The following is a 13,717-nucleotide window of genomic DNA, read 5'->3' as shown; positions in this document are numbered from 1 at the left end:
TTGTATGGCAAAGGCCTCAGATAGTAGCCATGTCAGTGCTGAGCGGGTGAGTGATGGGGGAATCATGAAGGAAAGGACATCTGTTCTTTGAGTCAGACTCTAAACACACCTCTCTTTGGCAACATGTCACCTGTAAATTATCCAGGTGGGATTTCACTTCTGAGCCAGGTTGCGAAGACGTTTTGAAGACCTTTATCACAGCGTGTTATTAAGAGTGGAGTCGTATGTGCCTTTGCAGATGGGCTACGGGGAGGTGTGGGTGTGGATCCTGCTTCCAACACTCAGTAGCTGAGTGACTTCCACTGAACCTTAATTTCCTCACGTGCAACGTGGGGGCATGCTGGAATCACGGGCCTGTGTGAGGATCCCGTGGTGGAAAGTACACAGCGCGGAGAAGCATGTGGCACGCAGAGAATCCTCGGTAGACAGCTGGGGCCCTTCCCCCCAGAAATGCATACCTTGGGGGACCTGTAGCAAGGTCGTGCACTATGTAGGGCTCAGAGCCTTCCTCCTGGGAGTTATAAATACATTCCTTTCCAAATGAAATGCCAGGAGCATTCAAACAGGAAGATGTGGGGAAGTGTGCCCAGACCTCGAGGAAAGGAAGCCACCCAGGGTGACGGGCAGCACGGCCCACCCTGCTGTCCCTGGGAGCCTCCAGCATGACCACAGCCACGGCTACGGCCTCCGTGGGGCTTGAACTGGCTGCTCACGACCCAGCCGGCTCATTCAGACTGGTGACGGCACAATGGAAGCGTTCGCTGGTGCGGCTGGAAAGCCTACGTGCGGGGCCGGACCCTCAGGGCCAGATGCTGTCCTCAGACCTGTCTCTTGTCACTTGGCTCTGTCCCCTCCCATGGGGTGGGAAGATGGGTGACATGCGGACCACTCCTACCTTCTCCCAAGTCCATGAACAGAGAGAGGGAGGAAAGGGGGAAGCAGCAAGGAGGGGAGAAGGGAGGGAGGGATCTCTCCTCTGCCAAACGCTGGGCTCTCCTTGGCGTGTCCCGAGCCAATCACGCTGCGCTCACGGACTGGGAACAGGGCGCAGGTGGTCCCAGAGGGCGGATGAACGCCCAGGTGAGCCGCGGGGCCACAGTGTGTGCGGGGAGCTGCCGCCCTCCTGCTGCTCTGTCCTCCCCTGTGCGGTCTCGCCTCCGGCCCTGGCGACTTGACCCAGGGCGCGCCTTCCAGGTGAGAGCAGCGAGCTTCGCAGCCGCTCACCTGCCAGAGGGCTGGGCCCTGAAAGTGCTGCCTTCTGTGCCCCCAGGCCCTCCGGCGCCCCCACAAGATGTCACCGTCCACGCTGGGGCCACCCCAGCTACCGTCCAGGTCTCCTGGAAGCCGCCTGCCCTGACAACCGCGGGGCTGTCCAACGGGGCCAACGTGTCTGGCTACGGCGTGTATGCGAAAGGGCAGAGGGTGAGTTCTGGTTGGGGGGGTCACATGGGGACTGGCCCGCACCTGCTCCTGGAGATGTGAGCAGGGAGTGGGGGGGCATCCCTCTCTCCACCCCCAAGATCCACCAGCACGTCCTGAACAGCACCTGCAGTGGCCCCTAGGGCCCCCACCCCGGCAGAACACTGACGGCCCCCTTCTCTCCTGCAGCTCCTCCTTTCCAGAATTCCCTCTGCCTACCTCCCATGCCAACTGCTGCCCTGCCCTGGGTGGCTCCTCTTCTCCCCTCAGTACTGCTAACTCTTGACCCCACAAAATCAGCCCCCCTCAGCAGATGATGGGCTCACAAACTCCACCAACTGTTGTTGAAAAGACGGTACCACCAGCCAAAGGGGAGGGGGGACATCTGCACATCAACACACAGCTGGCCTGGCTTCCAGAAACCGTGCATCTTTAATGCCTGCTGTAGGGACCCCGTATCAGCCCCAGCCTCGTCCCGGACACGACACACACCCAGTGGGGAGGCTTGAGGAATCTTCTGTCCATCCTCTCACTGCCCTCCTGTTCCCCCAGAGGAGCCAGGCTAACACATCAGATGCAAGTGCCTATCTGAGCTCCTCCCACCTGGTCCTTGAGAGCGGCCACCTGCAGGGGCCTGCTCCCTCTGCTCTCCTCCTCCCCCATGACCCGCTGTGCTCCCAGGACCCTCTGTGCTCCCCCCTCCTCCCCCAGAATCCCCCTTTGCTTCCCTTCCTCACCCAGGATTCCCCTCTGCTCCCCCTCCTCCTCCCCGAGGACTCCCCTGAGCTCCCCCTCCGTGGGGGAAGCCCACAGCCAGGCTTTGCCCATGCAGAAGAAGTGTGTCTTTGCTCTATGACAGCAGGAAGCCCATTTTGGCCTCTGCCTGACCCCTTCTCCCCTCCTCCAGCTTTGGCAGTTTATACCTGGTTTCTGATGCCGCTGAGGCCCGGGCATCTATATCTGAATTGGTTCTGGACACAGAAGGAAAGGCGTGGCCCTCACTGGTGCCCAGGAACCTCCAACAGCTGCATGGGGGGTGGGATCTGTGGAAGTCCCCGGCCTGCTCCCCTCTCTCAGGCTCTCCAGGCCGGGCACGCGGTTGAGCTAGGCATGGATAGGGCCCCAGTCCCTGGGCACGGGATGCCGTTTGGCAGCTGGCCCCCACCCGGCAGGGTGCAGGGGGAGAAGCTGAGGGCAGGTGGGCCGCCTGTGACGGGCATTCTCTGTGCGCAGGTGGCTGAGGTCATCTCCCCCGTGGCGGACAGCATAGCTGTGGAGCTCGTGCGGCTGCGGAGCCTGGAAGCCAAGGGCGTGACCGTGCGGACCCTCTCTGCCCAGGGCGAGTCCATGGACTCCGCCACTGCTGCCATTCCCCCCGACCTCCTGGTGCCTCCAACCCCCCACCCGAGAACTGCTCCCACACCGAAGCCCTTAGCAAGTGCCGGAGCCCCTGATACCAAAGACGAACACCTGGGTCCCCACGTCGCCATGGACGGGACCTGGGAGCAGAGTGGGGCCCCGGCCCCAGCCCACGGGCACATGCTGGAGCCGCCTAGTCTGCAGGGCTCGGGCCCGGGGAGGCGGTCCCCCTCGCCCAGCCGGATCCTCCCGCAGCCACAGGGCACCCCGGTTTCCACATCCGTTGCCAAGGCCATGGCCCGGGAAGCCGCGCAGAGAGTGGCTGAGAGCAGCAGGGTAAGGCTGGGCTTCTCCTCACTGGTTCCAGTCTGTGGAGGGGGCTGCTCCAAGCACTGGCGCCCAGGGGCTGCCTGGCCTGGGAGGGAGGGATGCCACGTGGCCTCCCTGTACCCATGGACTGCTTTCTCGGCCAGATCCCGATGGAATCAAAATGTGTTTTCAGTACGTGAATATGGACCCACATACCCAGAAAAAATGCCTCTCTTCCAGCCTGGCTCAGCTCAGACAGCAGGCTGTGAGCAGCCCCCACCCAGGCTCTGGGCTGTATCGAGGGTCTGAGAGGGGCCTTCTGGAAGTCGGCTCGGGGACCTTCTTGCTGAACGAGGCTCACGTCTGGTTCTGCGTGCTTCAGAGCCGCGGCTGTGTGCGTGCACACGTGTGAATGTGTGCAGATGGACATGTTTGCACACACGTGCACACATATTACGTGCACATATAGACAGACGTGTATGCACACACATCCCCATGTGCAGACGTGCACATATATCAATATACTTGCGTGCCTGTTACTCGGAACTATCCGGGCCGTGGGGACGGGAGCATCTGGATTATGGTGGGGCCATGTTCCAGACGAGACGGGCAGTGAGACGTGACGTAGTCAGACACACCTATGAAGTGGTGCCCGTCCGGGCCCGGGAGAGCTGCATCTGGAACGGGGCTAGACCCTGTGCCCATCCCCCCGCCTGGGACAAAGCGCCCATCTCTGCCTCGGGTGTGTTGGTCTACCAGGGCACCTGGCACGTCTGTGCGGCCTGCGGTCAGGGCTCTGGCAGAGGTGACAGCAGCGGTCAGCGTCCCTCTTGGCTCTGCCCGTCCAGCTGCAGGGTCTCTCCAGGACCATGAGCCCCGGCAGTGCCCTCTCTGAGCTGCAGGTGGAGACATCCCTGCTGATGCCTGCAGGTCCCAAGGGCCGGGTCAGCCTAGCCCTGGGGTGGGGACCGGGTCAGGGAACCTCAGGAAAGGCCCAGACCCTAAAGGTCGGAGCTGGGTGGCACAGGCACGTGCCGGACAGCGGGGAGGGATGTGAGGTGCAGTGGCAGCTTTCAGTCCTCCCGAAACAGCGGAGACCCAGGCTTTTGTGCGAACTCCCCCAGTTGGTTCAGTATTGGCTTCAAATACTTAAAAAAACAATTAAACACTAATTTGTGACTTCCGGCAAGAGGAAGTGCTTCTAAAAATGCACGTGTATGGTGGGCCCACCTGCCCTATGTTGATTCTCATGAAACAAAAGCCCACCCAGGATGTTGGCGCGTGGTGCTTTCAGCCAAGCTTTGTGGGCAGGAAGGGCCTGGCAGGGGAGCGGTGCCCCTCTGCTGTTTGGGATGGTAGCCACACCTCCTGCAGCCCTAGGACCCCCAGGCGGGGTCCCAAGAACAGGCTGGGGCCAGAGAATGGGGCTGCTTGCTCCCCAGCCAGCTCACCTTACGGAAGGCACAGAGAGAGAGTAAACCTCTGAATGTCCTGTGTCAAGAAAGTGTTGGTTGATCAGCTCGAGAGCCAGGTGGAGAGAGAACTTTCCATCGTATCCCTGGGTTTCCTCCAGCAGAGGCAGGAAGTGGCTCTGGTAAGGGACAGGGCAGTGTGTCAGAGCCCAGCGCTGGGCCACTGGACCCGGGTCTCTGCCCGCGGGGGCTCCCAGAGGGACCGGGGGGCTGGGTGAAGGAGAGGCCGAGCCCAGAAGACATGGGGCCTGGAAGCCCCCTGCCCCTCGCCAGCCCCTCCTGACCGCTCCTTTCCTTCTCCTTCCAAGTTAGAGAAAAGGAGCATCTTCCTGGAGAGGGGCGGTGGGCAGTACACAAACTCAGATGAGGAGGACAGCTACGACTCCCCGGACATCAAGAGGAGAGGCGCCTCGGTGGACGACTTCCTGAAAGGCTCGGAGCTTGGCAAGCAGGTGAGCGTGGGAGTGGGGTCCCCGCGGGCCTCCCGTGGCCTCAGCCACAGCTACCGAGTGTGGCCTCCTTTGGGGACAGTTCCAGAAACCCAGATGGGAGGCTCCCACCCTCCCCGACCACCCTGTGCCGCCATCTGGTCACGGGACGATTAAACCTACGGATGACCACCTGGTCAATTTAGGCAAAGCCACCGTTTGTTCATCCTCTTTCCTTAATCAGACAGATGTGTGTTGGGCGTCTGCCACGTGCCAGGCATCACGGGAGAGCCCGAAACGAAAGGATCGGCGTCCTCCACCCAGAGCACGAGCTGTCAGTGCCCCCCTCCCAGCCAGGCCCCTACAGCAGAAGCGTCCCGCCTGGCTTGTGGCTCCAGGTTCTGACCACGCGCACTCTAACGGAAGTGTCGCTGATGGTCTGGACAAGGGACGGGAAGGGCTGGAGAGTCGGGCAATCCGGGCATGTCAGGGCACGAAGACACGGCAGATAGGGGGTCACCCGATGCCCGCAGCACCCGCGAGGCAGGGCGGGATCATGGCCTCGGGGGCATCGGACTCACACACTTGGGGTCACATCCTGGCCCTGCCACAGCTCAGCCGTAGCTGGGTGGGCAGGTTGCCCAGCTCCTCCAGCCGGCGGGTTCTTTGCAAGATTAAAGTAGTTCTACTTACATTCATTTTAATGTAAGACGCAGAATGCCCAGCTAATAATGATGAAGGTGATGAAGACGTTGCACCACCCGAGATATGGGAAACCTCAGGTGGGATGTTGCCAGGCTGATTCAGCTGTCCAGTGCGTCTGGGCTCTGGCTTCTGAATCTTCCACACTTTTGGCCTTCCTCTCATGGTTACAAAGTGGCTGCCGTAGCTCCAATAATCACACCCATATGTGATAGCATCCCAAGAAGGAAGGAAGGGATGGATGAAAAAAGGGGCTTGCTTTTCAGGCACTTTTCTCTTAACCAAGGAAAAATTCTTCCAGTAGCTCTACCAGACTTGCTGCTACTTCTCACTGGGCAGACCGGGGCCACGTGCCTGCCACCAAGAGAGGAATAGGATTCCTGCCAACAGCTTATCAATGATGTATCTGGCCAGCAGTAGACCCCTGCTTCCACCCCTTGAGTTTATTCCAACATCGTTGGGTTGGAATCCAATGAGACTGTCTCTGCGTGCAGGGGAGGTTCCTGGAGGCCTGGACAAGACCACCTTAAAACCAGCCTGGTCTGGGTGTAGTTGGAGCCATTCATTGTATGTCTTCTACGAGGCCCCTGAGAGAGAGAGTTCCAGCTGGAGCTGTACCCCCCCCCCCCACCGGGGTCACAGAGGCTCAGGCTGAGAACCTTCCCGGTGTGCGGTTTGGGTTGTGGCAACGTTATGATTTTGCTTTAAATACTCGAGAGCGTGAAGGCCGGACACTGTGAGTGAGTGTGGCGTGAGCTGCAGCCGCCGGGCATGGCGGTGCCGGCCAGGCTGTCCGTGTCTGTGTGCACACACACGTTACCACCCGCACCCTCCATCCTAAAGGATGTTGGCATTACACCATTTCTGCCGCCCCCACGCACAGGCTCCGCGAGTGGGGGGCCCACCTCCTCCCAGACCAGCTGTTCTCCAGACCACCCAGGGTGCGTGTGTGTTAGACTATGCGGTATTTGTAAAAATCTTAAATGCCTTTATATGGCACATATACACACACTTCCCTGCCCCCATGGCTCTCTGTTGCACACGTGCGGTGTGCCTGAGCCTGCGAGGGTCTCTGCCCGTTCCCGTCGGCCCGGAGCTAGCAGACCTGGGCTGGCCCTCTCCGCCCTCCTGGCTCCCTGAGCTTGACGGGACGGGACGTCCAGGCCTTCCTCACCACGGATGGGGGCGACTCACACGCACACGCACACACAGACACGTTCACGCACACAAGCCTGGGCTCGCAAGCAAGCGGAGCAGGGGAACGGGGACAAGGAGAGCCTAGGTGGCCCCCACACCGCAGCCCCCACAGTGTCCCCTCTCTCGGTCCCCAGCCTCACTGCTGCCACGGAGACGAGTACCACACGGAGAGCAGCCGGGGCTCCGACCTCTCGGACATCATGGAGGAGGACGAGGAGGAGCTCTACTCTGAGATGCAGCTGGAGGACGGGGGCAGGAGGAGGCCCAGCGGCACATCCCACAGCGCCCTCAAGGTCAGTGGCCCAGGGTCACCAGCTCCCGCCACGCGGCCTCGAGCCCCCCTTCCCTGTCCCTCCGCTGGGGCTGTGGGCCGCTCTGGACGGCCTGGCCCTGCTGTGGGGAAACCGTGCGTTTGGGTCGGCTTATTCCTCGTTGTTGAGTTTGTGTTCAGAAACTCCTCCAACCTCCTGTCCTGCGCTCGGCCCAAAAGTCCAGGAGGAGGGGTTGGGGAGAGTCTGGTACCCTCGGGGTGCCCAGGTCTGTGCCAGGAACTGAGTGGGAAAGAACAGAACAGGGAGCCCCCCCCTCCCCGCCGGCCTAGCAGCTGGAGAGGACGCCTCGGAGCCACACTAGGGGCTGGAGAGGAGTGGGGCCAGCAGGGATTTTGCAGATTCTATGCAAGGAAAAAGATGGGGTGGTCGGTGCTCCAGGGGGCATGGAAGCCAGAGGGGGGTGGGGTGTTGGGGTGGGGTGTTGGGGGCAGCATGCAGGCCCCTTTGTGGATGCCTCCCCCCAGAGCCCCACATTCTCTGCTCCCACCTCCAGTGCAGCTGCTGGTGATGGGGTTCATGGGGGTCACCTTCACGGAACCAGAGCTTGAGGCCTCCAAAGAGCCAAGTAGGAGACTCACTGTCGTGTGCGTGTCCACGCGCTGCCCGTGTCCTCGGCCTTCGCTCCCACAGCGTGAGCTGCCCGCCTCTGCACCGGGCCCTGCACCAGGGTGGGAGAGCAGTGTGGCCGCCATCCTCCAGCCGTTCCCATCCTGGGCAGGGGGGAGACAGACAAAGGACAGCTGCTAGGACCCTTGCGGGCTTTGCAAATGAGAAAGGCCCCCGAGAGGAAAATCCCACTGGGGGTAAAGCACCCCACCTCTAGGACACGGAGGCATGTATCAAATGGCGGATAGAAGGCAGCCTCCCTATCTGGCTGGCAAGTCACTGCAGCTTGCACAGGCAAGGCTCCGATGTTGTCACCGAAGCACATGCCGGAGTCCTGGGTAAACCCTGCGTGGTGGCAGCTCCTCTCACTGCTGGTGGCTCCCCCGAGCCTCTGGCCAGCTCCCACGGCGTCACCGGCCAGCGGGACTCCCAGTAACCTTCCTTGAGGGAGGTAGACCCCAGGCCTCCCCTGGTCTGACACCCCCGACTCCCCATGCTTTGCCTGCAGGTGCTCACGGGTGGGCTGGGCAAAGCCTGGATCTGTTTTTCCATGACGCTTCTCCTTCCAATGCAGAAAGCTCTAGGGGTGGCACTTCCTGCAAATGGTTTAGCAAAGAAACAAATTTGCCTTTTCTCCCGGGCATGAGGCCGGAAGAGCAGCAAGTTCGGTATAAAAGCCCAAGGCCTGGTGCCGCCCTGCCAGCGGGGGGCCCCCTGGGAGAGGCCGTCTGGGAGCTAACAGCGAGCAGAGTGGCTTATTTCTATTTTCCCACAGTCCTGTCCCATTTTTTTTTTTTTTTTAATCAGGAGATTTTATAGGCTGGTCTGGACTTCTGAGTTCTTAGAAAGTTGGACAGTTTGGGGATCTGGCATCGCTGGGTTCAGCTTCCCGCCATTTCCTGCAGCTGAGCCAGCTTCCCCCAGACCAGCCCTTCTTCATGCTCACAAACACGTGGGGTGTCAGGTTAGCAAAGGGGAGGGGTCGGGTCAGCGGCCAGGGCACTCGCCCAGGCCCTCACCGCTGGTACCAAGCTCCTGCCCCTGCATCCTATCGGGTAAATGCACCAGGGTCCCCAGCTTCCAGAGCCCCACGCGGGCCCAGGGAGCAAGGGCCTTCTGGCAAGGCAGTCAGGTGCGCTCCCTGCTCAGCGGGCATGGAGGATGGGCTCGGGGATGCCCCAGCAGAGAGAACCTGTGTGCGGCCCCAGTGGCTAGGCACCTCCGGCCTGGGGCAGCTCCGGGGAGAGCGCTGTGCCAGGCGGGCCCAGGATGGCGGGACGCGGCTCCCCGTGCGCCCCGGGGCCAGGATCTGGAGAGCCAGGCCGACCAGGTCCTCTGCAGACGCGGGCGGAACTCCGCTGTGCACAGCGCACAGCCCGGCGCCAGAAGGCACATAAGGGCCAAGGCCCGGCTGTCACGCACGTACTCAGCCGCTAGGGAAGCACTCCGCGGGCTCCGCCTCCGCCGCACCAACCCCGCCCCTCCCCGAAACAGCCCCAGTCTGGAGCTTAGGTGGGTGCAGGCCTCCCGGGCCGGGCCGCGCGTCCCCTGCTGCACGCTCTCCCCAGCGGGCACGCCCGCCGCGGCCGGCCTCCCCTCCTCTCAGCGCGCAGCCGGCTCCAGGCTGCGACCTGGCCAGGGCGCGCGCCCCCCAGCCCTGCACCAGGCGCCATCCGTTAACCTTGTGTTCTCATTTCAGAGCCCGGCCAGAGCATGCCTTTCGCCCCCACGAGTACACGCATGCTTGCTGCCCCTCATGGCCTCTGAGACTAATTCTGTCTGTTTTCTTTCCTCCCCCCCATGTCACTTGGGTCATACCCCGTGTTAACACACCACCCCCTTAAGGAGTGCTCTCAGAGTAGCAGCACTGAGGGGCTCTTCCTGGAGCAGCCGGAGCACCCCCAGCAGACCCAGCATAGTACCAGGCTGTTCAGTATCCCCGAAGTAGCCGAGGAAGGAGAGCACCTCGAGCTCTTGCACAAACAGGGCTTAGGGTACTCGGCCTGGGTCCGCGCCCGCCATGGGGACGAGGCCCCACAGGCCTTCTGGCTCCCAGGCAAGCCCAGGGGCCCGGGGTTCGGACCCCGAGCCGAGGACTCCGCCCTGGAGGACAGAGGCTGCCGGTCCCGCCGCGCGGCCAGCAGGAGCCCCGACAGTGGCCTGGACTGTGGGAGTGAGGAGGAAGAGCTACGGTTCAGCTTCAGGAGCACGGCCAAGTGCAGCCCGGGCCCCGGGCACTGTCCCTGTAGGAGAAGCCTGAGGCCTCTGCTGGCCCGGCGGCGGACACTGACCCGGCAAAGCAGCATCGAGGAGGACTTTGGGGAGCAAGTGGACCCCAGCGACGTCCTCCGGAGCGATGACGCCCACCCGAGCCCAGAGAGATCCGCCCCCAGGAAGTATGGCTGGGAGGAGCCCCCGGGGCACCAAGGCTGGCGGGATGTCTGGAAGAAAAGCATAAACATGCCCGACAGTAGGGCCACTGCCCAAGAGGCACCTCCCCGGGTGGCAGAAGGCCCTTTGGTGTGTGAAGTCAGCTTCCTTCTCACATCTGCTTGCCAAACCAATCCATTTTCATTCTTTTCCCTGATTTTTTTCTGTTGGTGTCCATCCCTGGGGAGCCTCTCTGCTGGCTGTCGTTCATTTCCATGCATCTTGATTTCAGTCCCATTGCTTCCCGATCTTTGACCATGCTGACGATCTCTTTACTTTGCTTTAGAATACTGACCCTCCCCCCAGAATCAGCGACGATTATGGCTGCTTTGATTAAAGGACAACTGAATCTAAATTTTAATTAAGGGTTAGCTGAACTGTGATGATCCGAAAGTTTGGCAACACCTATTTTTTTAAAACGAACCCCCGGGGACCTGCTGCGACCACTACTCTCACAGTCGCGGGCGTTTTCGTATTGTGGCTGTGGGTTTCGGCTGGTGGTGTGTTTTGGTCTTCACCCATAACTGGAAAAGACAGATAAGGAGCAATCATTGAAGGAAACCCATTTTTGCATATTGTTTCCAAAGTGGTTCTTTTTCCCCTTCCCCTTTCCTTCCGTGGGGCAGTTTTCAGAATGAATTTTCCATCATCAGCTCTAGACGCACCGCCCCTGCCTTGTGCTCCTGGCTTGTTAGGACGTTGTCCAGAGTAGGGCTTCATTCAAGGCTTCATTCATCTTTATATTGTGTCCCCTTTCCAGAACATTTGCTCCTGTCATGCTGAACTTTTCCATGAAAACACAGGTGAGCCGCCGCGGGCGCCAGGCCTGGGGTCTGAGCCCGTGCAGCCGTGGTCTGTCCACACGAGGGCGCCGATGCGGACCCCGCTGAGTCACCCACCACCTGTGGCCCACACACCGTCCCCCTCCTGTAACGAGCCGTCTAGTCACTGGGACTCCCTGACCAGCGTTCACTCCCTGTGCCCCTGAAAATGCCCCGACTCCAACCACTTACCAGGGAGCTGGAGGGTTCGCTCTGATTCTCCCATGACTCTGGCCTGTAGTGCAAATTAGAAGCAAACCCGTCCATAAAGGAGAACCATACAAGTCAGCCCTAAGAATTGATGGGTCTCTTCGGATTAGGGCCAAGATGTTGCCGTGAGTTTCAAAGCTGATAACGCACAGAAACTTCTGTCTCTGAGTTTCCGGTAACTCACAGCGTGTCCAGGCGGGATGTTTGGAAGTGCAGTACCCTCCCCCGCCCCCATCCGCGAGCGCTGCGGGAGGGCGGGCTTTCCTGAGACTAGCTGAGGGTCGTGGGGTCAGAGGTGCCAGAGCTGTGACGAGCTGGGCTTGAGCCACTCTCGCTCTGGTTCCAAGAATTTGGCTTTGGCCGCAGGAGCCGCAGAGAACGGAGGCTCCCATGGAGTCCCTTCTCGCCCCCACTCCCCTCTGTGTGTCGAAAAACAACTCTGCTGTGGAAGACGGGCTGGCTGGGGTGAGCAGCCTTTTTCCTTTCCAGGTTATTCAGCTAACCTTTCAGTTAAAAGCTAAGTTTAGTTGCCTTTAGAGCTTCTGCTTCTGAGTTGAATTGATTTGGCTAACTTAATTCTTCCGTTCCCCAAGGCTGGCGAGACTCATGACTGTGCTGTTGTTGTGTCTTTAGATTTTAGGAAACCCGGTGTCTGCAGGACGGGCTGACAGGGCGGATCACGTGCGCCGGCGGTTCTCCCACGGCAGTGCTGGTCCCCAGCGGTCCCGGCCAATGATGGTCCCGTCCATCGGTTAGTGGGCCTGACTGACCCCTTTCTCTCTCTTCCGACCCCCGTGCACATGGCTGCTCAGTCCTTCATCTGAACATGTTTACAAACTTACAAGGAGTAGCATTTTCAACCACGTCCAGAAAACTCTCTGTTACTTGTGGCAAAAGAAGGCAGAAAGAGCGTGAGAGAAATGAAACCTATTTGTAAGTATTCTCGAATATCATATTGGCTTTTTACGTCGTCAGTCTTCTCCCTACCAACTTTTTTCTTCCCCGGAGAAGCCAAACCACGTCAGGCCTGGAGAGATTGCAATGTGCTGCCAGCTCGTGCTCTCATGAGATGCTTGTGGTCAAAGAAGCAGGAGCGGCACTAAACTCCAAACACCTAAATAAGCCTGAGTAACGGAGAGTTCTCTGCATTAAGTGTTTCGTAAGCCGGGGCTCAAAGTAGTGGGAAACCCAGGAGGCCTGATGTAGCCTCCGGAGCGCGGGCCGTCCTCCGCGTGCTCACCTCCTTGCTCGCGAGCCCTCCTCTGGCACCCCATGCTCATTCCCTCCATTCCGTTTTGGGAGTGAGCCAGTCTTGCTGCAAGCTGTCATTTCAGTCCCTGTAACCGACCCGGTGGGGAAGGGGGCGGTGGGTGAAGGTCAGAAGAGAAGACTTCTGTGTGCTCCATTGGAATGAATTGTGGCAAAAACAATTCCAAAAGGTATTTGCACGAGATAATGGAACTTGGTAATCAGCCCAAACAAACTGGCCTTTTGTGAAAAGGCACGCGCACGTGAAAACAAGGCAGGGAGAGCTGTGAAGGGAGCAGACGTACAAGAGACCGACCCAGGGCTCCGGGGAAGCAGCTTAGGGGCCTCCAGACACCTGCACACACGGCTCTTGTCGTAGCCACGCAGCTGACGTGTAGCAGACGGCCGCCTCCTTTCACGTCAACTGACAAGACAGACGTGATGACACAAACCAGAGCCTCTAAAATACTGTCCTTCTTCCAGACTTTTCTTCCCTTTAGAGTCCAGACAACAGGGAAGAATAGTTTCCTCTTCCACCTTTACGGTTTTAGAACGTTTCTATTGATCGGTAAAAATGTCAGAGAACACTCAAGATCCTGAAGAAAAGGAGTCTTTTCAGTTCACTGAAAAGTGACAGAGTTTGCGCAGCCCCGCCTGGTGAACGCCGGTCTGCCCCGTTACGGATCCCCAGGCAGGGTTATGCCATGCTGGGCCCGGGTAGGTTCGGGACTCTAAACCCGGTTTCCATGGCGCCTCCACGTTCATGTGGGCTGCGTGTCACGCCCCCATGACAGTGACCGAGCTCGAAGGGGTGCTCCTGGCCTAGAAGGTGCACGGCTCGGGGGACCGGCCGCCTTTAGAAACGAGGTGGGGCGGGGCTGGTGCGCGGCCCAGACTGGGTTCTTCTCTGCTGCGCAAGCGGGTTTCTGAGTCTTCGTTGGACTGTCGCTGTCACGTGTGAAGACCACAGCTGGTTCATGGCGTGAACTGCTGTGCACGCGGTGGAAGCGTTAGCGGCGAGGGCGCTGGGGCTCTGCTGGGCCTCCATCCCCGGCCTCCTGGGACACGGAGGGAACAGGGACACGACCGTGCTGCAAACGTGGGTTGTGGAGGCTGAGGGGAGACGTGGGTCGACCTCCGGGAGCCTCTGACGGCCCTCTGATCGGGTGTGTCTTACCATAAAG

At 60.0% G+C, this 13,717-nt stretch overlaps 1 protein-coding gene across 1 annotated transcript in view; it reads left to right on the top strand.

The window, feature by feature from the left end:
• The window catches only part of RIMBP2 (RIMS binding protein 2), an 86,808-nt gene that overhangs the window by 57,770 nt on the left and 15,321 nt on the right, over positions 1–13,717 (top strand). Inside the window, exons 10-15 of the mRNA XM_044389833.3 lie at positions 1,271–1,422; positions 2,653–3,114; positions 4,868–5,011; positions 7,021–7,179; positions 9,670–10,344; positions 11,919–12,036. Coding sequence (XP_044245768.3) covers positions 1,271–1,422; positions 2,653–3,114; positions 4,868–5,011; positions 7,021–7,179; positions 9,670–10,344; positions 11,919–12,036 — 1,710 coding nt within the window. The remainder of the gene's footprint in view (positions 1–1,270; positions 1,423–2,652; positions 3,115–4,867; positions 5,012–7,020; positions 7,180–9,669; positions 10,345–11,918; positions 12,037–13,717) is intronic.

This window comes from Ursus arctos, unplaced genomic scaffold (assembly GCF_023065955.2).
Source record: "Ursus arctos isolate Adak ecotype North America unplaced genomic scaffold, UrsArc2.0 scaffold_34, whole genome shotgun sequence".
NCBI classification, from domain to species: domain Eukaryota; kingdom Metazoa; phylum Chordata; class Mammalia; order Carnivora; family Ursidae; genus Ursus; species Ursus arctos.
This window is presented reverse-complemented; position numbering and strand designations above follow the sequence as displayed.